The sequence below is a fragment of the Sycon ciliatum genome, chromosome 2 (assembly GCF_964019385.1).
Source record: "Sycon ciliatum chromosome 2, ocSycCili1.1, whole genome shotgun sequence".
In the NCBI taxonomy this organism is placed as follows: domain Eukaryota; kingdom Metazoa; phylum Porifera; class Calcarea; order Leucosolenida; family Sycettidae; genus Sycon; species Sycon ciliatum.
In genome coordinates this window covers 43,210,170-43,235,539 of record NC_088644.1, presented here as the reverse complement: position 1 = coordinate 43,235,539, position 25,370 = coordinate 43,210,170, and the positions used below count along the sequence as shown (strand labels likewise).

General features: G+C 47.2%; 2 protein-coding genes and 1 long non-coding RNA gene across 3 annotated transcripts; 1 reads left to right on the top strand and 2 right to left on the bottom strand.

The window, feature by feature from the left end:
• The first annotated feature begins 1,685 nt into the window (after positions 1–1,685).
• LOC135810202 (myosin regulatory light polypeptide 9-like) lies at positions 1,686–15,025 on the top strand. Its single transcript, XM_065323673.1, has 7 exons — positions 1,686–1,955; positions 2,055–2,171; positions 4,135–4,210; positions 4,786–4,887; positions 6,056–6,134; positions 13,922–13,970; positions 14,284–15,025. Exons 1-7 carry the CDS (start codon positions 1,953–1,955, stop codon positions 14,380–14,382), a joined length of 525 nt encoding a protein of 174 aa, XP_065179745.1. The 5' UTR covers positions 1,686–1,952; the 3' UTR covers positions 14,383–15,025.
• On the bottom strand, positions 7,864–10,220 carry LOC135810203 (uncharacterized). Its single transcript, XR_010552286.1, has 3 exons — positions 9,998–10,220; positions 9,820–9,913; positions 7,864–8,760 (listed from the first exon to the last, which is right to left on the bottom strand). It is a non-coding gene; the product is annotated as an uncharacterized LOC135810203 (long non-coding RNA).
• A 479-nt stretch (positions 15,026–15,504) lies between the features above and the next one.
• LOC135810199 (uncharacterized) lies at positions 15,505–25,304 on the bottom strand. The gene is made up of 9 exons (XM_065323672.1): positions 25,111–25,304; positions 24,562–24,620; positions 23,855–24,044; positions 23,308–23,488; positions 22,877–22,938; positions 17,845–17,881; positions 17,408–17,458; positions 16,639–16,702; positions 15,505–16,347 (listed from the first exon to the last, which is right to left on the bottom strand). The coding sequence occupies exons 1-9, from the start codon at positions 25,162–25,164 to the stop codon at positions 16,257–16,259; spliced, it is 789 nt and encodes a 262-aa protein (XP_065179744.1). The 5' UTR covers positions 25,165–25,304; the 3' UTR covers positions 15,505–16,256.
• Positions 25,305–25,370: the final 66 nt, after the last annotated feature.

Here is a 25,370-nt window from a genome sequence, read left to right as displayed (position 1 = left end):
TTTCACTTTCTTGCAAATGTTGCGTTTTGCTGAGCACCACCACGTCCCCAACACGGGGTGATGCCTTGCAAGATAACAAAGAACATGAATACGTAGTATACCAGCTCCACACATTGCACATAGGGTGGACTGCATGGCTTGTGTGGTTCTGCATATGCACCGACTGTGACCTAGTCGATTACTGTAAAACCGGAAAGTTTAACGAGTCACGAAGTCTAGAAGCTATTTTAAAAACGTTTTAACGACCAACCATTTTTCGTTATTTGAAAAAAACGTGATCGCTAGATGTCCGTGTTAAAGATGCGCATACAGATGGGTGGCCACCAGGGAGTAGTAAAATACATATTTTACTACTCCCTGGTGGCCACTGGCCAGGTATACAGGTAGCCATCGTTTCCAGTTTAGATGGGACTTTGCTCTGGGTATGGAAATTCTGTCGTTATTCGCGAATTGTCGTTAATATTAGCGAAATTGACTGTCAAGTAAAACAAAAAAATACCAAAATACAACATGAGTCCGATCCGACAGTGTAGTAGATCTTCACATAATAGGGCTTGAAAGTGCTACGTCACAGCATAGCAACAATTTCAAAAATTCAAAACAGTTTTTGTATGGATCCAAGCACATTTCAAGCCGTCTTACTCACCGCAAGGTGATGTAGCCAGTGAAACTGACTGATTTGACTACTGGGGGTGGGGTTACAACTGGTGGCGAAGTAAAAGTCACACCTGCATACGACATGAGTGGGTTGCTATGCACCCACATACTGAAGCAATAGCAAAGTCACACCGTAGTGGATCCAAAATAGAAATCTGATGTCAACTTACTACTCCCTGGCCGTTTTTGACGTCATCACTTTCAAGCCCTACAGTAGGCGCTACATTTAGAAAAGCGATCCTGTCAGCTTTTCCATTATTTTTATTATCATGATGTCTGGATACGACTGCGTCCGTGAAGCCTGAACTCAGGCTGAAGGCTTCCATTGACCGGTGGTGTTGCTCTTTCAGTTCCGAACGAGCCTACGCCGTAACTCCACGACTCCATGCCCAAGCCCAGCACACACTTTACCGTAGTGTGAAGTAACACGTCGTTAGTTACTACAAGAACAATACTACATGTAGTTGCCTCCTGCCAGTCCTGGCTATCGGTGTATAAATATTTAGCAAAACTGAGCCCAACAGCTCAGATCAGACTCACCCAGACTACCAGAGCTACATGACTGTAGTGTTCTGTAGTCTAGATAATACAGACTCAGTACAGACAGTGTCGAGTGGACAGCCACACGCGCTGTCACAACACAACAGTACTGTCAGACAGTAGGCACTAGGCAAGCGCCAGCCGCCAGCTGATCGAAGAGTTGAAAAATGAAAGACCCTGACACCAGGTACTAGGTCACCCTGAGTTCCTGTGTGTGCGTGTGTCAAGGCGTGTGTTGCCCGTGATCCCACCCAGACACTGGTAGAACGCTAGCGTGCAGCATTCTCGGTACCGGTGCAGCTGGGCAGGGATCGGTCGCATTCACAACTATGTGCGCTAGGGGTGCGCATGCTCTCCGCCTAGAACGACGACATCTGACACTTGTTCTACGGAAAAATCCGCTCGTTACAATACGATCCCAAACAGCGAAAAGGTGTGCTGCTATCTGATCACTCAGTGTCGGCTAGCTATCACTGTATCAGTATCAGTTTAGCGTACACCCTACCCGTACACAGCGCACCGTGTTGCACTTCGCTAGCACAGCAGAAGTGAATGCCAAGCTGCGATTTTACTCCCACGTCGTCACATTTGCTGTGAGCGGAAGGCAAAGCATTTGACGTACAGTGAATCAGTCACTTCACTAGAGTCGAGTCATTGACGAAGAAGACGAGACGAATCTTATCCTTTTTGCTTCTTGCTAGCTACAGAGCTCATATCGGTCTTTAGAACGTTTTGTCCTCAACTTTACCGCCAAGATGGTAAGTAGTTAGCGAACTGTCGACCTTTACTGGCTTTAGAATGTGTAGTACCACCAGCCGACATGTGCGCTTCATGTGGTCCGTTCCTGTGCTTGGTAGAGTTCGAGAAAAGCCGGTATGAAGAAGGGAGCCCAGGGCAAGCGGACCAGGGCCACACGCGCCTCGTCCAATGTGTTCGCTATGTTCGACCAGGCCCAAATCCAGGAATTCAAGGAGGTAATGTGGGTCTGATAGCATTTTTTTTGTCCACGTAACGATGTTAGCTGCAAGACGTTTGCACCAAAATAACTCCACGAGTGTTGTTTGAAACGAGTGGGCTAAACGCGAGATGAGTGTCGTTGCTGAAAATCGGTGCCTCTTTTTCCCCACACACTGGCTAGTTGTTCCAGAACAACGTCTGTCAGTGTGGTGTAAGACTTTGGGACGTTTGTATAAAAATATCAATGTTGCGTATCCAAAATATTGGAAGTATTGTGGATATGCCTGACTGACTTTGGCAGACCGAAACGTCGGTTTATCGGAATATGGGAATTCCCGATCGCACCTGCCCGGTGCTACTTTTCAGTTAGGCGAGTCGTTTGGCTCCCTGCATGGCTCTCTCTCTATCTCTCTCTCTCTCTCTCTCTCTCTCTCTCTCTCTCTCTCTCTCTCTCTCTCTCTCTCTCTCTCTCTCTCTCTCTCTCTCTCTCTCTCTCTCTCTCTCTCTCTCTCTCTCTCTCTCTCTCTCTCTCTCTCTCTCTCTCTCTCTCTCTCTCTCTCTCTCTCTCTCTCTCTCTCTCTCTCTCTCTCTCTCTCTCTCTCTCTCTCTCTCTCTCTCTCTCTCTCTCTCTCTCTCTCTCTCTCTCTCTCTCTCTCTCTCTCTCTCTCTCTCTCTCTCTCTCTCTCTCTCTCTCTCTCTCTCACCCCATTCCTCTTTCATTCCTGACAAGCACGATCCAACACTCAGACTGGGTACCGTGATTCGCTCCACAGTCCAGAGAAAGGCAGTGATACTGTACAGGTTATTCTCAGTGCTGTCGTGTACGTCCAAACTGTATCTTACCACTCACTTATAAATCCTGTGTGGCAACAGTCAGAAAGACAGACGGGTGTGACAAGACAATGCATGTGGAGTATGATACTGGTGGGAGGACCATTTGTCTTTATAGTAGGCTCCAGGGGACCAATGTCTTATGCCAGTGGCTCAGTATGTATGTAGCTGCTGCATAACACTGTATCCCTTGCTCCAGTACAACTTACAATCACACGCAGGTCTGCAGGAGATTTACAGAAAAGAGGAATGTTTGGCTACCAGTATACTACTTGTCATACGACAATACAATGAAACCTGGCTTATATAATTATAAGGTGACCAATCAAGGAAACTGTGGTCCCTGTGTACACATGATCTCCATACCCAGGGTCATTTGACTGGAAATCATTACCAACATGTTACATGTAGTCCTGGTTGTAGTGGTCCTCTGGGGCCGCATGTGATCATCGCCATTACCGTCCTGGTTGTAGTGGTCCTCTGGGGCCGCATGTAATCATCGCCATTACCGGCCTGGTTGTAGTGGTCCTCTGGGGCCGCATGTGATCATGTGATCATGTGATCATGTGATCATGTGATCATCGCCATTACCATGATAACAGGTTATACTGCACTTACCTGTTTTGCTTTTGAAGCAAAACATTCACCCTTATTCCACCCCTCCTTGAATAGTGTAATGGCCATTGTGTCCTTTCGCCGGGTCGTTTCAACCCTTTCCGTTTCAACCATGTCGCCGGCTTTAGAACCCACAATGAGAAGTCAATGGAAATCAGCCCGTTACCCGTTCGTACGAAACCTACCAAAAAGTTAATGCAAACGTAGTTGTCCTACGTAAAGCCGCTACTACCGATTATGTCATCACCACCCGATGATGTCATAACTACCAAGCCCACTACAGATTACGTCATCACTGCCGATGATGTCATCAGACTCATCACTACCAGACCCACTGCCGATAACCATTGATAACATCACCACTACCAAGCCCTATATTTTGGAATTCTGCAATGGCCGTTCATATTTTGATAATTTTAATGGTATCAGTGTCCGTATTACATCACCATGAAAGTATGGTGATGTCATGTCAGGTGACACAACACAACAGCAGTTAACCAGTGAACAATGGTTTGGATGTTTTCTTTGCCGTAGGCGTTCAATATGATTGATCAGAATCGTGATGGTTTCATTGACAAGGACGACTTGAAGGATATGTATGCATCACTAGGTATGTTGTTTGTTTCAAATCTTTATTCTCACGATGGCCTTTGGCCAATAAGAGATTTGTTGTTGTCGTCGTCGTTGCTGCTGCTGTTGTGGTTGTTATGCATGCTACCAAGGCAAGCTCTGTCTGTCGGGATCTTGTACTGCTCCTTACAACTAATGAGTGCTAAGCTGCACACAGAATCACCTATACATGTACACGTCATTCATATCTCGCTTGTCCTGGCAGTCCGGTACTGGGCACTGCCCATAGCTTTAAAATGCCCATAACTCTCAGAAACTTTGGGCACCCGTAGCCGATGTGACGCAAGCACATGCACTCCGTTCTCAGTGTGTACAGTTCTGCTCGGTGAAATCCAACCCAAAGTGCATATTTGGCGCCCTGAACTTGCACGGCCCTTGGCGCCCTGGCAGTGGTACGACTGCGCCTGGACATACGCATGTACAAGTACAGTGATGTACATGTACTGGCGTAACTGGTCCAGGGCGTTAGTTTTGCATCTTTGGCCGAATTTCAGCCAGCACAACTTTAAGTTATATGACTGTCTGCCTATACGTGTGTGCGTGTTTGTTACACAGGTCAAGAACCCACCGATGAGTTCCTGGAGAACATGATGGGAGATGCGCACGGACCTATCAACTTCACGATGTTCTTGACTCTTTTCGGAGAGAAACTTGCAGGTTAGTAGTAGCCATAGTAGTAGTAGCAGTAGTTCACGAGTGCTGTTTATTTCTTCATCATTTCATGTTGCGGCACAGTAGGCTGTCAAGGGGGAGCAGGCAGCAGCACAGGTCAAGATTGACATGATGTACTGTATAGGGTGAGCAGGCAGCACAGGTCAAGATTGACATGATGCTAGGCTGTCAAGGGTGAGCAGGCAGCAGCACAGGTCAATATTGACATGATGCCGTAATGTACTGTATAGGCAGAAAATTTCGTCGGTCAATAATTTCGTCCAACTCCAAAGAAAGGGAATTCGTCCGGTTGTAAATTTCGTCCATGGATCATAAGAGTGTATTGAAAAGCTGGACAAATCGACATTCGTCCGGCATTTAATTTAGTCCAAAAGCTCCATGGACGAAAAGGACGAAATTAAATTCCAGACGAACATTTCTGCTTGTACAGTTCAGTCAGACCTCGCTTATCCAGTCCTCTTTTATCCGGATCCTTCGCCATCCGGAAGAAAATTGTCCGTTACCAATTTACAGCATATGTCATGCATACGTACAATATGTGTGTTCGATTATCCGGTTCCCTCGCCTATCTGGATATTTTTGTGGAAAACGGATGTGTGCGGTTATGCGAGGTCTGACTGTACTTGAACACAACTGATTGTAAGAGCTACCCACTGACCTGTCCAACAGAGTTTTCACTGCTTGTAGACCAGCAGTTTTAGCTCCGGGTAGTTTGTCATGTTCAGTACACGGCGTGTCTGGTGCAGTGCCGGATCCCGCTGTCCCATCAGTATCAACGGCATACACACTGAGTCACTGCCATTGGGCCTAAATGCATGCATGGACATGTCATGTAGTGTGCTAGTTGCAACGATTGATTCAAGATAATTATTATTGAGAGTATCGTTCTAGTGTAGCAGTGGTGTAGCTGATCCACTTTATAGTTACTTCGAAGTATAGGGGGTGCACCTCTAGCTTCACAGCAGGCACTGAACTACGTTCCCTAGGCCAATTGGCCCAGATATGCAAATGGTTGCAGGTCACGAGAGAAAGATTTTAGGGGGTACACATGCCCCTATGCCCCTCACAAGCTGCATGCCTGTGCGCCAAGGTTATTTTTGTTGTTTCTGTAATCGATGTACGCTCTTTGTGTGTGTTTTGGTGTGCTCTACAGGTACGGACCCCGAGGAGGTAATCAGGAATGCTTTCGCCTGCTTCGACGACAGCGCATCGGGCTACATCCACGAAGATAAGTAAGTCGTTGGTCCACCAACTACGAATGAATTTGTGTCTCTCCTAAATCTACAGCTACCACAGATAGTGTATTGTAAACCGTTAAAACGCACCTGTTTTCGCTGGCATGTACTGTTTGGTCAGTGGTACTGCTCCTGTTTTCGCTGGCATGTACTGTTTGGTACTCCTCCTGTTTTCACTGACATGTAGTACACAGTACTCGGGAGTCCTGGATCACCATTGTGTGTGTGTGTGCTGACTAATAGTCGGTGCCTGCACATACTCGTATAGCACTGCTGGAGTTAGGTGCAATGTTATTTCCAGTGGACGGGTCCAGCACCGAAAGTCAGCACGTCGGAAATAACGTGTATCTTAATCTCTCTATTGTACTGCTGTAACTGCTCATGTGCGAGCTTGCACACCACCTGCTAACCTGATGAGGGAAATGTTCAAGTGTCAAATAAAATGTGAAAACTTGTGAAAGGACTGTATGGTCAGCTTGACTGTGTTACCACACCGGCCGACATGTCGGTCGCCTGCCGATTTCGAAGGCATGGTAGAGTGATTGCCGGGGAATGATCAGATCTGCTCTGCACTACATCATTACCAGCAATTATATGACATCCCACAGAGTCCGAAATTCCGTAAAATATTTGCGCATTTACTGCAGAGAGTGATCTTGGAAGGAAGAAAATTGCTCTGAACTATGGCCATGATCGAAATGTAAGGCATCAAACCAGTGAACCACGCCAACAAGACAAACAGTTACACAACGAAAAAAACGAAAGTGAAAAACATTGAACAACCGATGCGATCTCAACTCCGAAGAATCATGATTTTCTTCTCCACTGAAAAGTATCTGTTACCTTGGTGATCTTGAGGAAATAGCAAGAATTGACCTTCTTCATGGTCATTTCTGAAGCTTCCTCCAAATATTGTCAGCCAACAAACCACAGCATTGTCACCTGGCTAGTCTGATCTCTGTCCTCAAGAAGGACCAGTTCCAAAAGATTGCAGGTCCAGTGCGCTTTCTAGCTTCAAAGATCTGGGAAATCGCCTCATTCTGCACATTTCATGCAGCTTCTCAATTGTTTCTGGCTTGACATTGAACAGCAAGAAGATGAAAAGCACTTCTTTCTCAGTTTTTTCGAGTAAACTACCTCTCCAACCGCGTGGCTTTCTCTGAAAGCCATTTTGTAGGGGCTTTCCCATGGCCATGTGCTGGATGCATGCCATCATTGCCATGTCGATGTACTGACATGACATGATGCATGCTGTCATGCACAAGGACGTAGACTACTCAGTGACTACACGTATACAGTACTCTGTACAACTCGTATAGTCGTAGTCTAGAGTAACTGAGCCAGGGAGTCGAATTTTATGACTGCCTGTTGACAAATAGCAACTTGTTTGGTGTAAATTTCGTTTAGAGTGGCTGACAGCTTTGCCAGCTTGATACTTGGTTTCATTCTGCAGCTCACTGGTTTGAGAATAGTGTTTTTTTGCGGCTTCTTCAACGGATATTGTGCACCATCATCAAGGTGGTTACCTATTTGTGATGCAGCTTCAACTAAAAGTACAACAACAAAAGCAACAGCCTACATTCAACAGCCACAGCCCATGACAACCAGAACAACAACAACAACGACTACAACAACAACAACAACAACAACAACAATAACGCCAATTCTCGTTCCTCATATACTGGCACACACAGAGACATAGACAGCAATAGCGGCAACACACAAATTAAAGGGTAGTTGGCCGCAGCCAGATGTGACACTTGCGCAGCTAGTGGGGAAGCACTAGCCATCGGTATTCGGTATGAAAAGATAGAATCTTGCGGCCTACGTATATTGAATGCCTTGAAAAACGCGTCAACATGTTGAAGGTATGACCAGCATCAGCCAAGGACTGATGGTCAAAGCAAATACCAAAATACACTGCTATAATATTAAAACACACGATCCTTGAAGGGTGGTGGCGTTCCTACGGATGCGGAAAACTCGGCCTTTAGCCGAGTTTGACGCGAACAGTGAAATATACAAGTAATAATAAACAGAACTACAAGGACACATTATGTCACCATTATGTCGGCTGCGCAACCAGTCACTCATCTGACATAAGAATTTTTGAAGCAGCTAGTTGTCTGGAAACTGGGCATGCTTCCAGTTCGTGTCGGTACTTTCAAACTCTGGTTGCTGCAGGTGAAAAGAGATTTCTCGCAAACCTATTAAAATGCACGGTTGCAGGCAGCGGTGTACAAGAATAAAAAGAAACGGAAAGAAATAACAAGGGTGCTTCAACGTTGACTGGGTTCGATCACTGAACACTAGACAAGAATGTTTGCAAAACAAAGGTAGAAGAACTGGTCAGCCTCAAATGCTACCTCAAGGACACACAGCGTATCCAAAAAGTAAAGAAAAAATGGAAAATGGTGAGCTGGAGGCGACTGTCGCCGCCATCACTGAGCAGTGCAAATGGTATGGGCAGACAAAAACCAATAGGAGAAGACCTACACAGTACTGAAGGAGATGTCAAGCATGAATGCCAAACCTACAAGTGAACCTGAAGGAGAGGAGGATGTGGGTGATGCCATCTTGGCTACCCTGGCCAAAGATTTCTCTGAGCTACGGCACCACATACCTGCACAGGAAAACCAGCAGAAGCATAACGGAGAGCCTCATCATATCGTTGGGAAACGGCAACAGCAGCGCAACATGAAGAAATAGAAAATGTGTGCTGAAGCTGCATTCTGGTTTACAAGAATGTTTGGGTCTCACTGCTAATTTACCTCGTACGCATGGCCTGTGTAATTGCTTTACCCTTTTCTCTGCTCTTTCCGGTTGCACAGATGTTTAGCTTGTACAAGTGCTTTCACTTACTCCCACCCACTCTCACCTCTCTTTCCGGGTATATACGGATATCATTGCTTTTTCTTCTATCTTTCACACTAGTAATGTACTGCGTCCGGACTTCGCTAAAGCTTAGATAAATATTGATACCTAAATCTATAACTTGCAGTGCTTCCAGGAATACAATGCTGGTGATGCTATGCTTTACCTCCATTAGCCGTCTGTGCCATTGTGCAGATTTGTATTCAGACAAATTAGTTTCATGCTACAATGCTTTCGTTGTGCTCTGCGGTAAGCTCATGATTAATCAATGCCCTTTTCTGTGGAAGAGACAAACTGCCGGGCAGCACGATCCCCTCCTGTCATAGATCCAGAGGAGTACTGCAGGAACGTACATGGACTACAGCGAATCATAGGCTTGAAGGTAATCAGGTAGTGAGCCCGTGGGCCTTGTCCATGTACGTTAATGCAAGCATCCCAACCTGGAGGAAAGAACTTCGCAGGGAAATTCTTCGGTCCCAACCCCCTTTGTCCAGTTTCTGATTCGAAAGTCAGAAATAGACTATTTCATTTCAAGGAGGAAAACTTCCTTCTGCCAGCGGAGAGGGCTCGACACAATAATGTGGAGCACTATTACACGTAAAACTCCATTGTGCCTTTTGTGACTATTTCACTTCTATTTTTCACTGCACAGCAGTGCAAGCTCCATCAGCAGCCTCAAACATTCGTCATCTGAGAAAGGGCCCAACATTCCCCGAACCATCAAAATATCTACAGCAAACAAACGGGAGATTTTCAAATTCATGCAAGAATACATTCAATAAATTCACCCAAAATGAAATGAAATCACCTGATAGATCGTCACTGATATCTGATATCTTCATACTCCCAAGTTCATAGAGGATAAAGTCTCTCCATTTCACAGGGTGCTGCACGCTGCCACCCTAAAGCAACAAAATTCACAGTGCAACGAACAGCTCAATTGTGTCGACCTCGCGACCTGATTTATTACAATAAAATAAACGTACCTTCTTTCCCACTGTCGATCCGGTAAGAAGCAGCGAAAACTTCAGGCCCCTAAGACTGCTTGAATTTTCTCCACAGCGGACTGCTGCTGAAAACATCAGCTTGGCGTAAAAACCAGGCTCATTCTGTCTATGAGATACCTAGCGTAAATGAGAGCCTTCTCGTCGCCAGCCACAACAATAACAACAACAAAAATCACCTCCACCGAAAAAGACATTATCCATATAAAAATCGCTCTGTGAGCGGTTCTGAAAAACCTTTACTGGTACTGCCCCGTCGTAAAAGTAAGAAATTAGAACTGGCCCATTGTCCCCCCAAACGCGAACTGATCCACCTAAATCGCGAATGACGGGACCCGAACGCACCAGTAGCACGAGGTCGGGAGGGCACAGGATCACGGCAATTATCATAGGGTAACACCAGTAGTAGTAGTAGAATTTATTATTTTGATAGGTAAGTCTACCGCTAGTACAGCACATGGCCTATGGTCCGGACCAACGTCCCCATCTGCATCCACAGGTAGGAACCTCGTGCTACTGGTGCGTTCGGGTCCCGTCATTCGCGATTTAGGTGGATCAGTTCGCGTTTGGGGGGACAATGGGCCAGTTCTAATTTCTTACTTTTACGACGGGGCAGTACCAGTAAAGGTTTTTCAGAACCGCTCACAGAGCGATTTTTATATGGATAATTTCCGCTCTTTTTCCGTTCCCTCCCCACCCCAACCCCGAAGGTAAACATGATGACCACGCGCGCGATGTACTGTATGTAGCCATGCGACTGCAATAACACACTGATACATACCAGCCCTCCCCGCCTCGCTACCCCGCACACAGATACACAAACATGTGTATGCACACGGCACACACACGTGGCCACGCACACATACGCACATGCACACGGCACAAACAGGAAATTCTTCATGTATAATGCCATGCAAAGCAGTGACCATCGTACTTGAGGAAGTCAGTTGTGAAACAAAAATAATTCAACTACAGCGTGTAGACAAGCTGACGGCCAAAGCACAACATAGCAAACATGACATTTGCCCAAGGATTGCAGTTTGCAGACCATGCCATGGAAGCAGCGAATACAGAATGTAATATCATACAAAGTGACAAGCAAGGACGTGGCCATCATACACCAGAAACTTGCAGAAAGTCACATATCCAACAGATAGAGAAGTGAACAGCAATCTGATACAGCCCACACAGGACAAAGCGGACCTGATACTCGTCCCAGGATCGCAAGTGGCAAACCCTTTTCAATGCATAACATGCAGGTGTACGTTAGACGCATGAACATCTGACCGTGTCGCCAGCATACAATGTCATCACATGTTTACTCCACAAGTTACACACATGCACAGTAGAAGCACAATAAAAGCAATGGAAAAGTACGATGTGGTTGCTGAAGCATCTTCACACTTCAAATTCAGACTTCAATGTGGTCGTCACGGGATGATATACCTGCAAGATACAAGTGATGAAGAAAGAAAGCAGAAGGTCGTGAGGTAGGCTATGAGACACCGCAAACGGTTCACCTACATGTCTGTTCAGGGCTAGTGCACTCACACGGAGAATTGTCATAATCGAGCATTTCCCAAACTGAGAAGTGCAATGAAATCCACTTGCATGCACAGGAGCAATTTTGCAATATTATGATGCGCAATTCAACACGATCTGCGATGCTGCGTGCGATGTGCCCTGCTGTCATGATAGTGACAGTCACCGCGGTATGTTTTGTCAACGTCGCCCGTGCACTCTTCTGTCAAGTCCAAAGTGCTCACATACTTGGCAATGTTTTTGCAGTGATTAACTTTTATCCTAGTTATGTCACGGGTAACTTTAATGAAGTACCCGCAGACCGTGTCGATCTGCACATCGTCCACTCTCTCATGTACTTGGCCTGCTTTGTCTGTGTATCCATTTCATGTGCGATCCACAAAATCGACTAGACAGTGGGTGCAATACGCTCTCTACCTGAAGACGTTCTTCTGGCGACATCTCGCCATGTACTTGGCCTGGCTTTGTCTTTGTATCCATTTCATGTTCGATCAACAAAATCTCAATGCACTACAGAGACTAGACAGTGGGTGCAATACGCTCTCTATCTGAAGACGTGAACCATTAATTTTTTTGGAAAAGTTATACGTACACCTGAAACGTAATGAAGTACAGGAATAGAGAGAGTGACTACAATACGCTCTCGACCTTATATAGTGATAACGTGAGTACAAGACACTCTCCACCTGATAACGTGTTAGAAGGTAACATGGCTACAGTCCCACCGTACCCTTCCGACACGACTGTGGACCATTAAATTTTTTGGAGAAGTTATACGTACACGCGATACCCTGGCACACACTGGCAACATATCAATGGGGTGCCTTACCGTCGTCTAGAGGAGACGTCTTCGCAGCAATATTTTCCCTCCTGCGCATTCAGTCGCCGACGCGACAGCGTTCACGGGGCCGTTCCAGTTGCGGAAGACATTCGATTCATCGGGCCAATTCAGAAACAGGGCCGTGGACACACAGGGGGCAGAGGAGAGACATTGTTAGTGGACAAGAAATATGCAGTGGCAAGTGGCGAGTGCCGCATGGGTGTCAAGTTGTCATGCACAATTCAGCTATTACTTACGGTCCAGCTAGTCCTGCCATTGCTCGCTCGTCCTGGTTCCTCCTCGTTCGTCTTCCTGCACGTCTGCACTTCTCCTTAACCACCGTTGGCTTTGCGGTACGGGGGTGCCGGAAGGAATTCCCACCATGTATCCATGTACATGAAGTCCCACCATGACTCTCCATGTACATGTCCACGGCCACGTCAGCAGTTTGTATAGTACCGGAAGGAGTTCCCACGATGTCTCCAAAGGCCTAGAGCGGACGTCTTTGCAGCAATTCTTTTCGCCCTGCGCATTCAGTTCACCGACGATGTCTCCAAAGGCAAAGGCCTAGAGCCTAGTAGAGGGGACGTCTTTGCAGCAATTCTTTTCACCCTAGTACCCTGCACATTCACTCCGCCGACACGACAGCGTTTACGGGGCCGTTCCAGGTGCAAAAGGTCCACGTCAGCAGTTCTCAACTATTTCGCGTACGGGATAGTCGCCGCGACAGCGTTTAAGGGGTCGTTCCAGGTGCAAAAGGTATCCATCAATGGCACTTTGCAGTATGGGTTACGAAAAGGGGCCTCCTCGTTCGACTTCTGCAGTTCTCCTTCCCGTCAGGGGTACGGAAAGGGGCCTCCTCGCAGTTGTCCTTGCCGTCAGGTACTAGGTCCACGTCATGCAGTTCTCAACTATTTCGCGTACGGGATAGTCGTCTTTGTCGTACGCGACATCGGTTACCGAGTGTCATTGGCACAAAGCAGACCGTTGACGGGGTCACGTGTCAAAAAAGTATCAACAACGTGTCGACTACGTGTCGACCACGTGTATAGCGGTACACTCAGCGGTACACTAATTCTCGTGCCATTCTCGTGTCACAAAACTGGAACATCGAGTACCAGTATGGAAAGGCTTCAGACAGGAAGCCTTTCCAATGCAGATCAGAGAGCTTGTTGTGTACAGCGTGAGTTCAAAAAATCCTTTTTCATTGAGATCACAAAAAAAACTGCACACTCGATCGCGCGATCGCGCGAGCTCAGCGCCAGCAGTGACGTTTGGGTGGAAATATTTTATTTGAAAAACTTTTGTCAGGCGCGATGTCGCTGATTGCTGGTGATGTCTGTGTACGGAACTGCAGGAACTGCCTTGTCACTTCTACTCGGAAAGTAAACTACATTGTACAGCTGCACCATTGGATTAGTTCACTGTCAGCTGGGTTGATGTGGATCTGCTGACGAGTGTCAACATGTGCTGTGCTGTGTTGGAGAGCTGACCTGCGGTGCTAATTCTGTGTTGTTCTTGTATTCCGCAATCTCACTATGTAGGCTGAAGGAGCTTCTGATGACGATGGGAGACCGTTTCACAGAAGATGAGGTCAGTGCAGATGATGATGATGGTGATGGTTGATGATGGTGCAGTTCTGTTACTTTGAATGTGAAGTGTGACTGGTGCAAATGTACCTGCTCTCAGGAGTGCGAGCAGATTGATGCATGTGAAATTACTGCTTTCTTTGCTCGATATTCCACGTGGACAATCAGTATTGCTATACAATTGTGGGGTTACTCGGGTCTCCTCTTTGTCTGTCCGTGTGTCCACATTGGTCTCTCTGATTGTCCATCTGTCCACATTTGTCTCTTTGTCTGTCCACATTTGCCTCCCCGTTTGTCCACGTGCACCTCTACCATAGGTCGATGAAGTACTGCGCGGCGCCACGATTGACTCTAAGGGAAATTTCGATTACCTGGCGTTTGCTCGTATGCTGAAGCACGGCAGTGACGACAAGTGAACGGGGAGAGGAGTCAGTGAGGAACGGAGGGGAAGAGGCGGGTGTGTAAATGAGACAGTATCTTATCTTCGCTGGTGCATACAGCTAGCCACAAGCTTATTATAACTGCATCCTCTGTAGACTGTACCCCCAGTCTCCCTTACTGTTAGTGCATGCAGGTCTGATGAAGTCACATGGTTGTGGGTGTGAGCGCACGTGTGGAGTTGGTTTGGAATCGGAGAGATCCTGTCTTGTGTCGTGTGTCTGTATGTGTGCTGCTGTGCTCATCCCATGCACACACTACACGCGCATGTCACGGCTGCATGTGTGGCGCACAGCAGTCTCCGTCATGTGCAGATTTTTCAGTGCTGTGTGTGAGTGTGAGCGGTGCTGTCAAATTGGACGTTTCTTACACTCCACGCTGTATTCCCTGTGTACCGTCGCTCCAGCATCACATACCGCATTCATCTACACCGGAATCCTATACTAGATGTGTATATTATTCTTACTAAATGTACAGTGACACATTGCATATTAGCTACCGTTTCTATCCTTTTTTAGAGTTACAGTATCACTCTTTAGCCATGACATAATGATGACGTCATCATGTTTGACCCATGTGGCTGTTTTGTAGCTGTATTGGACCGCAGGCAGTTGAAAGGCACGTTTCTTGTCGTTTGTGTGTGTGTGTGTGTGTGTGTGTGTGTGTGTGTGTGTGTGTGTGTGTGTGCTGTGTGACTGGCACATACCGTAATTCCGCGCATATAAGCCCATGGGCTTATATGTGAAACTATGCAGTTTGGGGATAAAATATCCAGTAAAACAATTACATGTTCGTTTTTTAGCCCATGGGCCAATATTAGAATTTTGAAGGTTCACGGAAAAGTACAAGTCCATGCTCATGGTCAGTCTACCATACTCTACTGGTAAACTGCACTGACCTGCTGTACCATGGTAGGAAGAGTCCATTTTGTGAAAAATTCTACTTGACACGCGAGTTGCATTGGTGTCTGGTTATTAGCCCATGGGCTTATACACGGAGGTGGGCTTATATCCGGATATAAGCCCATGGGCTTATATGCGCGGAATTACGGTACGCAATCTGAGAACGTTACAGAAAGGTGCAGTTGCTCAGCCAGTTGCTGATGTGACACTGGCTTGCAGTGGAACAGGTTCAATAAATTAACAAGATTTCAAACATAACGGAAGTATCACGGCAGTCTGAACTAGAAAGGTAGGTCAGGCTAACGCACAGAGCACTGAGCAAAATGGATTAGCTGTAGGAGATTGAGTGGTAAATGCGAAAATAGTCAAAAAACAGTATAAAATATTCTAAAGCAAAATCACGGTAGGGTATTGTACTGATATCGGCTACCTAGTTGTACACACCAAGTGACTAGTAGTAGCAAGAGTACATAAACCAGAGTGTGCAACTGTGCATATCAGATCTGAAACAGCGCAGTTCGTGCACTACGTCACCCTGGTGAGGTCAGCCAAGCTGCGACTTGCGTACAGCTCAAATTTTCGTGTTTTACAGTCCGGAAATCAGCCAAGTTTGCATGATTTAGACGTCCTGTTTTAGGATTTCGGTTCTAGTATGGCACACACTTAGGATGCACTGCAATGTAGTTAGTGAACTAGCGCGTAGCACATGCCGCACATGGCTCATTGTCAGCATGATGCGTGCGTGTGTATGTGTGGGTGTGCGTGGGTGTATGTGCGCGTGTAGGGATAGAACAGAACTTTGCAACATCCCCTTCTGGTATGAGTGGGTCGACGCTAGGCCAGCTAGCATTGCTCAGAGAGTATAAGTTATACGGATATACACTGCTCTACACCAAGGCAGTGGTATCGTGAGGACAAAACCCCCAATCATGTCAGCTACATCAGCTGCATCAGCTGGAACAACTACTCGTCTGCTGCTGAATGTTCCACTGAACGCAGTCCTCAAATTTTACCTTGTCACCACCGAAGATATCCAGGGCACTGCAAACAATCAAGTAGCACATACACATGATGCTTGTAATAAGCTACACAGACCATATTTCCCACAATATAAGTCACACGTGTTTACACTAAACTTCAAGGGCAAAGAAGGGAGTGCGATTTACAATTGAGTGTGACTTCCTACTTCTGGGAATGCATTGAAACAGTTTGGCTCAGACCTGATAATAATGCCTAGTTGCGACTCACAATCAAGTGTGACTTATAAAGGCGGAAATGCAGTAATAATAGAAGAGAAGGCGTACGGACCACAGAAGTCAATGCTGTCCTTACCTTCCGATCGTCAGGTCTACTTTGCCCTCTGAGAGACGATTGACTAAGTCCAGGTCTGAGAGAGCTGTGGGGATAAGAGCAAGATGAGTATATGTACATGGTGTGCACAAGTTGCTATGCCTAACAGAGCTTGATCGTTATCATTGCTTCAGTGATGGGCAGGAGTATGAGTATGTGCATGGGAATAGAGTTCATCAAACAACAGTTTGTAGCAGTGAAAATAGAACATTGTTATTAGCAACAAGATCAGTACATGATTGTACATGGGGAAAGAGTTCATGGAACAACAGTTTGTAGCAGTGAACATAGAGCATTAGAAATTGCCAGTGAGAAGTTGGAAAGTGGACAGAGTGAACAGGAACAAGGCTGTACCCATTGTCCAACCGTGAGAACAGGCACAGCCAAGTCTTCATCGCAATCAGTCCAGCTAGTCAGCCTGAAGTCTGCTGATGAAATCCACTCAAGCTTGAAACACATAACTACAGTGCTGGCCAGAGAATAAAGTAGCGCTGCATGCGAGTGCACAGAACAGTGTTTGTAGTGCTAGGGTTGCGCAGCGCCCGCCGCAATTATGTTCATGGGGTTGGATTTCTTTGTCCAGCACTGTAGTACTACGAAGTAGCTGTTCAGTGAACCACATACACACACACACACACACACACATACACACACACACACACACACACACACACACACACACACACACATACACACACACACACACACACACATACACACACACACACACACACACACACACACAACTTACCTTTCGCACCACCCGCATATGTGCATGGGATACTCGACCATTCTCCTAAAGCTACATAGAATAAAACACCAAACACACAGCCCACAAATAATCTTTCAGCAGTGTAGGGTCGACCGAACTTTGGCTTATCCATCCATCCGTCCTTATAGTCCACACAAAACGCACTACGTCAAAGTAAGTTTCACCAAATGGAAGAAAAAAATCAGAAATCGAGTCTACAATGTCATCACAGCTACTCTGCTGCTCGATGAAATCCGATCGTACGCGTAACTCGCTTGATTAGATTTCATTGAGCAGTACCGTAAAAAAACAAAAGGCAACCACTCGCAAGAGAGCAGTACGATTGAGCACTGGCATACGTAGGCCAAAATTGCAAGGCTGACTACATTGTAATTCAAAACGTGAACACAGTCAACTACTTGCTATTGTTATGCTACCTTTGACAAGCTGCTCATCAATGCCACTGCACAGACCCTGGTACAGTCAACAGAACACACACACACACACACAAACACGTACACACATGCACACACACGCGGATATCCAGGCAGCTGCCCACAAGGCATGTGTATCTTAGTGTATAGGTCGGCATTGACTGTCAGCGGCAAGATATGGCAAGCAGGCGTTCCATTCCACTTCTCTCAAGAGCTGAGCAAAACTAGAATATCTACTTAGTATCATTCAATCCAAACCATAGGAAGAGTGCTTGCTCCCCACACCATAGCCCGCGCTTTCCACCGACTTGACTTGAAACTTGACGCGGAAAGTGCGAGCTCCGTCGTGGGAGCTAGCACTTACCTATGTAATCATCGCCAAAGTCGCTACCACTATCTCTTAAATTAAAGCCATTGCCACAATATAGTACAGGTGGAATCCTGATAATTCGAATATGGCTTAATTCGAACATACCGCTTAATTAGAAGTTTTTCCAGGACCGATTTCTATCAATACGAGTCCCGCATAATTTTTTCTGATAATTCGAACCTCGAACTGGATATGACTTGTCCGGTTAATTCGAAGACCCACAGATTCCACTTACATAGAAAATGTGTGGATTTGTGCTGATAATTCGAAGTTAGCAAAGTGTAATTCGAAGTTCACTGTACATTGTACTGGTCAGTTCAGTTCAGTTTGCATGAGCCGGCTGTGCCGGTCAGTTCAGTATCTGCGAAATCTGTGTCTAAGGTCCATAGCGCAACTCTGCGTGACCATGAGAGCATTTTGACATACATATTGTGTTGTGGGTCACGAGTCATGTTTGGATAATTAGGATGTCCGGATAATTAGAAGTTTTTTCCTGGCATTTTGAGGTTCGAATTATCAGGATTCCACCTGTAGTACACGCAGGCAATAGCAGCAGCTTCTGTCCATATGTGATTTGGTAGCTCTCTTCTGGTGCTAAACAGTCAGCAGTATGGTACCGAGGTGAAGTACTTGCAGAGCGCCGCCAAGTCTCTCATGAGCAGCACCGCACCTTGATTTACAGCCAGGGAAAGGCACACCGTGTGGCGAGCCAAACTCAGGTCATAAGATTACAGTGTAAACGCTGAGTGCACAACAAGGTGCACACCTGGCCCTGTACAAACTCACGGTGTTCTTGTATGCAGGTCACCCCCATTCAAAGGTGAAATGAGCACGGACTGACTGCACAGCATGCAATGTGTGTAGTACACTGCACACGTTGTACATGTACCCGTTATTACCAACACCATATATAGCTCATCCCTTCCACTTCCAAACCCGGTAGAGGCAACGGTTTGAAATAGGACATAGGTTGCAAACCGGAACGGACTCAATATTCACTTTCTCTCTTGGTATTTTCATTAGAAAACATGTCTCAGTGAGACTACGATGTGTTATACTCCGAGCCAAAATTTCATGGCTCTGCGATGACCAGAAGCGCCATACCAAGCAGGTGAGTTTTTGACGTGTTGCTTCGCACTGCGACTTGAGTTTTACGACTTTCGAAAAATCAACTTCTTGTCGCAGGTAAACAGCGGCTCGCCTCTCGCCAATAAAGCACCGCATACCAATCAAAACTAATGGAAGCACACACACGGCTTACTGTTACTCTGTACTGGCCGTCGTGGAGCGATGGCAATTACCTAATTTCAGACCCAGAGTGAATTTGACGTGCACTCTAAAACGTGTCCGGTTTGGAGCCACCTCTGATTTGAACTTTTTTGAAGCGAAAAATTGGGCAACTTGGAGGCAATGGGTCAACACAAAGGAGTGGCTCAGTTCGATGACTCTGGCCCCAGAGCAAACTTCAACATGCCAGTTTCCTTCCACAAACATATTTCGAGTGAAAAATCAACGCTGATCATCGGTTTGGGTCTATACAAATTTGGCTGCCAAATCGTCCCGGTATCGAACCGTCTACTCTACCCCACCACCATGTCCAGTACATGCGGTGGGACTCTCTTGGCAGTACACTGTACTTTACGATACTCAAATTCCCATGAGAGTCATCTCCAGACCAGGAATGAAGTTCTCAAGCAGTACCGTATTTCCCCGAATATAAGTCGCGCCTTTTTACACTAAACTTCAAGAGCAAAGAAGGGGATGCGACTTACAATCGAGAGTGACATCCTACTTATATGCATGTATTGAAACAATGTGGTTTAAACCTCAAAGTGGGGATGCGCCTTACAATCGGGGAAATACGGTATGTACTGTTCTGGAGTGTTTTACCTGCACTGACTGTGGACAGTTGTGACTTTTTCAGCTCCGCAGTGTTTGAAAGCCCAGCCGGCAACAGGCCGGTCTGGAAGTAGGGCAGTAGTACTAGTGGCAGTGTAGGGTAGCATAGTGTAGGGGTGAAGGTAGGTAAAGCAGTCAGGGAGAACTTCTTCGCCATGGGCGAGCTCGCCGGAGAGCCTGCGATGAAACTTCTCTGCTCCCTCGCGGGTATAGAGCACACTCTGCTCAGCGTGCTGCAGACCCTGACTTTTCATGTCAGCGAGTCGAGGGATCGCGAGGGTCGTCTCCATCAGCATGTGGACAACCTCTCCGCGCAGCTCCTAGGCCTCCGTGAGGAATTTTGTTCCCTGCAGAAATCCGCCATTGTTCCCGACAATGCCCCTGCACAATCTTCTCAGCACCAAGCCCACGGCGACAAATCTCGTACCCGTACAAAACCTCGTAACCGTCCTCCCCAGCTTGACCCAGCCGATGCAGATGATGGACAACAGTCAGGGCAGGCCGACGTGACCTCTGGCTCTGCACAGCACGAAACCCGTACCCGTACGGACGACCCCGGCTTGGTCGATCCTGAGCCTGTGCAATCAAACTGCGAGAAGAGCCAACCTATCCTGGCCGTCATCAAGGATGACAGTTGGAAATTAGTTGCCGCGGGCCCGCCAAGAAAGAAGCGATCTGTGTTCTTTGTGGGCACCTCGAGCCACGACTGTACAGTGGACAGTCTCACTGAGTTTGTACACTGTAGGTCGGAAAGCGTGGGGACGCCTGTCAAAGCATCATGTCCAAGGTGATGGAGAAAATCGTAAACACTAGCATCATGAACCACCTGGAGAAGGGTGGGCTGCTCTCCCATTACCAATTTGGCTTCCGCTCTGGTCTCAGTGCTACTGACCTCCTCACAGCTCGGAACTATCAGTGGCAGACTGAACTGAACTCTGGTGGTGTTGTGCGTGCCTTGGCCGTCGACATTGCAGGCGCTTTTGATCGAGTCTCCCACCATGGTGCTCTCCACAAGCTCAAAGCCTATGGTATTGATGGGCCACTCCATCGATGGCTCTCTGCTTACCTGACAGACCGTCATCTGCAGGCAGTCATAGGCGGTGCTACGTCTCCCACCTTCCCGATCACTGCTGGTGTGCCCCAGGGGAGCATCCTTGGCCCCACCCTCTTTCTACTGTACGTGAACGATGCTGCTGACGTCCTCCCAAGCAGTGTTATCCCAGCCACGTACGCTGATGACATGACCTTGTATGCTGTCCTTCCCAAGCCTGAATCCGCTGCTGCCCACTGCGCTGACCTCCAGACTGGCGTAACTGCCCTGGCGGAATGGGGTGCCAAGTGGAGGATTCAGTTCGAACCTACAAAATCCCAGGCAATGACCATCTCACGACACCGCAAATACTGGCCCATCCCGCCCATTCTGTTCAACGGTGTTGCAGTTGACGAAGTAGAATCCCTCAAGCTGCTGGGAGTGACCTTCGACAGCCAGCTCCTGTACGGAGAACATCTGCGAACTGTCGCCATCCGCGCCTCCCAACGCATTGGCTTCCTGCGCAAGACACTGCCTGTCTTAGACCAGCCTAGGCAACTCGCTACCTACAAAGGTTTCATCCGCCCCCTGCTTGAGTACGGGCCACTCGTCTGGCACAGTACAGCAGCCAGCCACCTTGCCCGCCTGAACAAGGTCCAGCAGCGTGCCCTCTCCCTGGTAGGTCATGGAACCGTTGTTGACAGCCTGGAGCTCCGCCGCCAGATAAGTGGCCTCTGTGTGCTTTTTAAGCTCAAGTGTGGTGCACGCCTGCCATCCATTGAGCCCCTGTTCCCTCCTCTGGCAGCACCTACCAGAGAACCCCGCACAAGACGGCAGTCTCAGCAGTCGCAAGGTCACAACCAGCAGCTTAGCATCCCCCTCCGTCCACGCTCCAACAATGCCCTACTACTCGCATTCCCATACGGCTTCGTGCCTACCTGCAACTCCCTTCCACCTGCTATTCTAAGTGAAGCACCATGCCACCGTGGCCTCCAAGCCTTTAAGCTGAAGACGTATCAGCACCTCCGACGTAAAGACTGGGTTTGGGCGACAGATATCTGCCCATGATCAGTTCTTGGTCACCTGCCTTATCACCTCAATTGTTGCGCATACTCGATGCCGGTGCGTGCGTGATGGTGCATGTGTAAATGTGTGTGAGTGTGGGTGCACGTGTGTGAGTGTGGGTGCGTGTGTGTGTGTGTGTGGGTGTGTATGTAAGTTTGTGTGCTCGTGTAAGCGTGGGTGTGTGTGGCTGTGTGCACGTGTGTTTGTGTGCGCGTGCGCATGTGTTTGTGTGTGTGTGCGTGTGTCTGAGGGTGTGTTTGTGTATATGCATTCGGATGCCTGCTACTGGGCGTTTGTGGCAATGTGTTGTGTGCCTGCTCTCCTATCCTACATATTATTTATTTCTAATTTGCTCTGTTGTGCTCCTGCTCATTTTTTCTCACTTCGTATTTTTTCTGTTTGGCGCGCATGAGCAGTGCTGAAACCGAGACCCTTGGTCGGTTGAGCTGCTCTTGCCCCGCCTCCACTGCTTCGGCTGCCATCCCTATGTGTATCCCTATGTGCATCTCTGTGCGTTTTTGCCGGCGTTTGCACCATGATGGTTTGTGGCTATTTTGTAAAAAATAAAATAAAAAAGAGTAGTGAAACATAGAGAGTGCCGCTGACACAGTGGCAACACACTAGCACACCACCCGCAGCAGCAGCACAGACACACAGGCAGGTAGGCTCACCTCCACATCGGCCGCATGAACCAAGAACTCGCTACAGTACGACGCCAGAAGTGACATGGAATCTACAGCACAAAAAAAACCAACAGATTAGTACACAGTTAAAAGGAATTGAAGTTATAACTGGATGAGTCCTACTGTAGCGTAGTACTAGTAAGTGCACGACCATGTTCCAGGCACGACCATGTTCCAGGCATGACCATGTTCCAGGCACGACCATGTTCCAGGCACGACCATGTTCCAGGCACATAACATGCTGTACCTTTTAAAGTAGAATCATGCAGAGACGTGCCACTCTGTACCCACCATTTGCGTTGGTACATGTATATGTACATGTAACTAAAAAAGTTATATGGCTACAGCTGACGTTTGAAAGCAAACATTTGTAAGTCGCAACCGCTAGCCATTGAATAATGGTTGCATGTTAGTCATACCTTTGCTGAGCTCAAATTGGGTGACTGTCTGCCACTTGTTGGTGGCAACAAGCCAAGAGTCACCACGCCGTCGGCAGCTAATGTCCACCACAAGACGCTGCGGTGTGACAAGCTGTGACAGCTGTTTCAAACGCTCTTCGCTGAAAGAGGCATCGGGGAACAGCCAGGACGTCACAATGACCTGAACGTGCACACAAGTAACATTTTAGAAACAAATACAAGATCAGATGGAGAAGATAGACAGTGCACAGAGCAAGGAAAACGTGAATTGAGGATGTGCCGAGAGCATTGGATGGGTATGCATAGACTCTCTGAGGACATCGACACATGTTGTATAGTGCATTAAACTGTATACAATCAGCATCATAGTCAGCAGTATAGATATTATTATCTACAATGCCACAATAGTTCCGTGTGCTGCAACAATCATTTCAACATTGTATCAGTTGAGTTCTGATCTAGCACAGTAGCAATCGACAACACCAGGTTTAGAGTGGTCAACGTTCCACAACACCAGGTTTAGAGTCGTTAACGTCGGAGCACATACCTTACTGGCACCTGCCTCCAACCAGTGCATAGCATTGTCAGCATTGATTCCACCGCCAACCTGCAGTCCATTAGGCCAAGCGGCTAGAGCTGATCGAGCAGCCTCGTCGTTTCCTCCTCCCAACTTGATCACATGACCTCCCACTAACTGGTCTTTGCGATACAGCTCAGCAAAGTAAACAGGACCGTGGCTGCACAGAAGAGAGAGAGAGAGAGAGAGAGAGAGAGAGAGAGAGAGAGAGAGAGAGAGAGAGAGAGCACGCACACACGTGTCACAAACTATGCCGTAGGGTCGAGTACATTTACAGTTGTGGTCAAAGAAGTCCAACCCGCAAATCCAAAGCAGCACCGCATTTCCATTTCAATCACATCATGCATGGTCAGCCCATTCGAGGGCCGCATACGCCTTGCCGCTGCTTTCGGCTCATGGGTCGGATTTCGTTGGCCACGACTGTACAACCATGAGGCTGTACAGTGTAAGAACCTGAGTGTACTAGGTGCGGGCATGGTCCCACACTAACCCCACTAGCTTGCGTGGAGATGGCCGCCGCTGGAGCCGGTATTCGACCTGCCTTCACCAACTTACTTCAGTATGATTATTGATTTGAGTGCCTAAAGTCTCACTCGAAGAGAATTGGTGAGCACACATGCTCATTCCCTGGGCACTGCAAATTCACAACTCATTTCATTTCACATAATCATTTTCACCTTGATACAAAGTTGGTTTTCAAGTCTTGCTCTGCCGAGTCAAGAGTACCACCGACGATCTAACACATTGCATGGAAACACATGGAGACAGGCAAACAGACAGACGTGCGTTCACGAACTGATTTGTTGCGGCATAGGATAAGTACGTCAAAACATCATTGAATCAGTACAGAGTTTGGCTCTATTCGGTGACCATTGAACACAGAGAAGATTCCCGATGATCGCATTAGACGTGTGTGCCCATTGCTAGAGTACACATGTGTATAGACTATAGATACGTGTGTCCACAACTTTCTTTTGAAATAAAATTAATTTCTTTGCTATCCATGATGGCTAGAACTTGTTCATGTCTGCACAGGCACTAAGAAGTATCCGTGTTTCCTGGAGCTCCACTGTACATGATGAGATGTCCCTTCATATACTAGTGTACAGTTCTACCCTCTGGGCTTCGCCAGCAGAATTAGTGCCAAGAATACCAAAAATGATTACACTGTACAATGGAAATCAAACACAGTGGAATTCATAAAACAATTCGGACAGTTTCCATACCTGCTTCACTTGACCGTTATGAAGATCAATACAGGGACGAAACAAAGTAGGCATACTTCAACGGATGATCTCGAGCGTCTTCAATTGCTAGACTTAGTACAAAGATACCATCGTGGACTAAACCATAATAATAATAATGCTGTGTCGTCTGGAAATAGGGAAGTGGTTTTGCTGACCTGATTTTCGAAATGTTGAAAAGAGCGGCCACACATGGGACCAGGGAAAATCCCTTGTCTTACAACCACGTGCACCCATAGGCG

What these genes read in the sequence shown, in the direction of transcription:
- LOC135810202 (XM_065323673.1), top strand. An exon ending in TTTCGGAGAGAAACTTGCAG is followed by an intron (nt 4,888 to 6,055) that starts GTTAGTAGTAGC and finishes TGTGCTCTACAG; the next exon opens with GTACGGACCCCGAGGAGGTA. An exon ending in ACCGTTTCACAGAAGATGAG is followed by an intron (nt 13,971 to 14,283) that starts GTCAGTGCAGAT and finishes CCTCTACCATAG; the next exon opens with GTCGATGAAGTACTGCGCGG.
- LOC135810199 (XM_065323672.1), bottom strand. Translation starts at nt 25,164, where the DNA reads ATGCCTACTTTGTTTCGTCCCTGTATTGATCTTCATAACGGTCAAGTG. An exon ending in ATATGCGGGTGGTGCGAAAG is followed by an intron (nt 16,703 to 17,407) that starts GTAAGTTGTGTG and finishes TTATCCCCACAG; the next exon opens with CTCTCTCAGACCTGGACTTA. An exon ending in GTAGACCTGACGATCGGAAG is followed by an intron (nt 16,348 to 16,638) that starts GTAAGGACAGCA and finishes GATTGTTTGCAG; the next exon opens with TGCCCTGGATATCTTCGGTG.